Below are 2547 nucleotides of genomic sequence, written 5' to 3' on the forward strand. Positions count from 1 at the left end.
TACCCATAAACCTAATATAGAGCCTTATACATCCATAATGAATATGCTTATTTCTAACCAATGGAGGGGAAATTTCCTAAAGAAGAAAACTTAGACTTTGGAAAAAAAGAATCATCTAAAAAACAAAGTAATCCTCTTTGTTTTTGGAGAAATAAAGTTATATAGAATTTATGGAATTCAAATATAAGGAGGCAAATTTAGTATACATAATATCAGATATTGATTCAGTTTCACATTATACATAGATAGAAGTAATGAAAATGGAAGAGGGAAGATTGGAAAGAGACAAATGGGAGAGAAATAAGAAAAAAATAGGAAGATAAAAGGGGCAAGAATTAGGAAACTAGAAATGAAATAATTTGACACATGCTTATTGAACACCAATTCTGTTTAAATGATTCCCCAAAACAAATGGCCTCTCAGAACAAAGACTACTGGAAGAAGTGGGATTTCAGGCACCATGACCACACAGAAGGTGAAATGTTGGGACAGGGACTTGAGGGGCTCTTGAATCTGTCCTAAGACCTGTGCTGTTTGGGTGCCCAGGCTTCTGTCACTCATGGAGACAGTCACATCTCAGAGCCTCCTGCAAAACCTCCAGGTCCTTGACAGGAGTCTCCTTAGAGCTCTTTTCACATCCTTATTCCTCAGGGTGTAGATAAAGGGATTGAGGGTGGGGGTGATTATGGAATAGAAGAGGGAGATAAACTTACCCTGCTCTTGGGAGTAGCTGGAAGGGGACTGTAAGTACATGTAGATGGCAGGCAGGTAGAAGAGGGAGACCACCACCAGGTGAGAGGAACAAGTCCCGAAGGATTTGCGCCTTCCCCGGGAGGACTGGATCCTGAGCACCGCGCGTGCAATGAAGCCATAGGAGAGAAGAATGAGAGCTAGGGGCACCAGCACGAAGAAGGCCACAAGTACAGCCAGCATGGCATCGTTCATGGTGGTGTCAGCACACGACAGCTTGATCATGGCTGGCACCTCACAGAAGAAGTTGTTCAGCACCTGCCTCCCGCAGAAAGGCAGCTGTACTGTCAGGACCACCTGAACAAGGGAGTTGCCAAAGCCACTGAGCCAGGCCACAGCCACGAGCTTCTGGCACAGAGGGTGGTACATGATAATGGCATACTGCAGCGGCTCACAGATGGCTACGTAGCGGTCCAGGGCCATGGCAGCCAAGATAATGCACTCAGTGCATCCCAGCCAGTGGAAAATTGCATACTGTACTGTGCAGCCACCGAAGCTGATGGTCTTCCTGGTGCTGCCCATGTTGACCAGCATCTGTGGGACAGTGGTGGTGGTGTAACAGAGGTCCAGGAAGGAGAGGTGGCTGAGAAAAATGTACATAGGGCTGTGGAGTTGGGGGTCCAGTCTGGACACCAGGATGATGGCAATGTTCCCCAACATGGCCAGAAGGTAGGACACCAGCAGGACCACATACAGAAAGAGTTCCAGCCATGGCCTGTCAGAAACACCTAGAAGGATGAAGTCCTTGGGGGGACCCCCCAAGAAGCTCTGGTTTTCACCTCTCATGCCGAGACATCCTCTGGTGCCTGTGATGAGTCAAAGCGAACAGAACCTGAGAACAGCAGTCAGTTTTCCTCATGGATGATGCAACAGAGTTGCATCCTGTATCACCTCCATGGAGACCCTGAGATGCAGGGAAGTCAGAACCAAGAGGCAGAGCAGCTGCCCATGTGTTTGCTCTGCCTCCTGTTCTATGACCTTGACTATGTCATTTAATCTCTGAACTTCGGTTTCTCCATCTGTGATGTGGGGAGAAAATACTTGCTTCAACTGCCAAGTTCTGGGGCTGGTAAGGTGGCATGGTGTTTGGGGAAGCGTACCAAAAATAAACAAGAATTTTCTTCCAGTTTGGTCAAAGTCTGTTATATCTTCCACCACTATTACAATATTTGATTTCTCTCTACAAATTCATGAAGAGGGAATTGACCATTTTGGTTTTCTTGCTTTGCCTTTTGGAAGTGGTGGTAGAAAGAGGATGAGAAATAGCAGAAAGCAAGAGAGGAACATGCTCGACTTACCTGCTAAGGTTTACATCTGGCTCTGTCACCACAAAGAGGTGATCTCTGGCTTTCTGCACACGCTGGTCTCTGTCTCAAGGCAGCTCCCACATAGGCAGAACTCTTATGCACTTTGCAGTAAAAAAAAAAAGGAAAAAAAAGGAACAATCCAAGATCCTCTGAGACCCTGGAGTGAAGGAGCTAAGTCATTTTAGCTGTTGACTTGGTCATGACACCTAATAAGATCCCAGAGTGTCGGGTTTTAAGCAGAATGAGAAAGATCTGGACCATGTAAGAACTGCAGTCCCTGGAGTTGTCTCTGAAGGGTCAGATTACTTCCAGAGTTCACATTTATTGGGCAGTTTTAGTGACATTTAGGTTTCTTGAACATTTTTTTTTTTTTTTTTTTTTTTTGCCAAGCACTGCTTCTTATTGCAATAAAAAATTACAGCTGATTTGGTTTTTGGATTCTGTAGCTTTTAGGAAGCAATTGGGTTACCACCTGCTGATTCATGGGTCC

General features: G+C 45.3%; 1 protein-coding gene across 1 annotated transcript; it reads right to left on the reverse strand.

Moving 5' to 3' along the window:
* Positions 1-576: 576 nt before the first annotated feature.
* Positions 577-1536, reverse strand: OR2B11 (olfactory receptor family 2 subfamily B member 11). The gene has a single exon (XM_038544069.1). The coding sequence runs from the start codon at positions 1534-1536 to the stop codon at positions 577-579; it is 960 nt and encodes a 319-aa protein (XP_038399997.1).
* Between the last annotated feature and the right edge of the window lie 1011 nt (positions 1537-2547).

The sequence above is a fragment of the Canis lupus genome, chromosome 8, assembly GCF_011100685.1.
Source record: "Canis lupus familiaris isolate Mischka breed German Shepherd chromosome 8, alternate assembly UU_Cfam_GSD_1.0, whole genome shotgun sequence".
NCBI classification, from domain to species: Eukaryota; Metazoa; Chordata; class Mammalia; order Carnivora; family Canidae; genus Canis; species Canis lupus.

Bases quoted from the DNA above. Each gene is read 5' to 3' on its own strand.
- OR2B11 (XM_038544069.1), bottom strand. From the start codon at position 1,536: ATGAGAGGTGAAAACCAGAGCTTCTTGGGGGGTCCCCCCAAGGACTTC.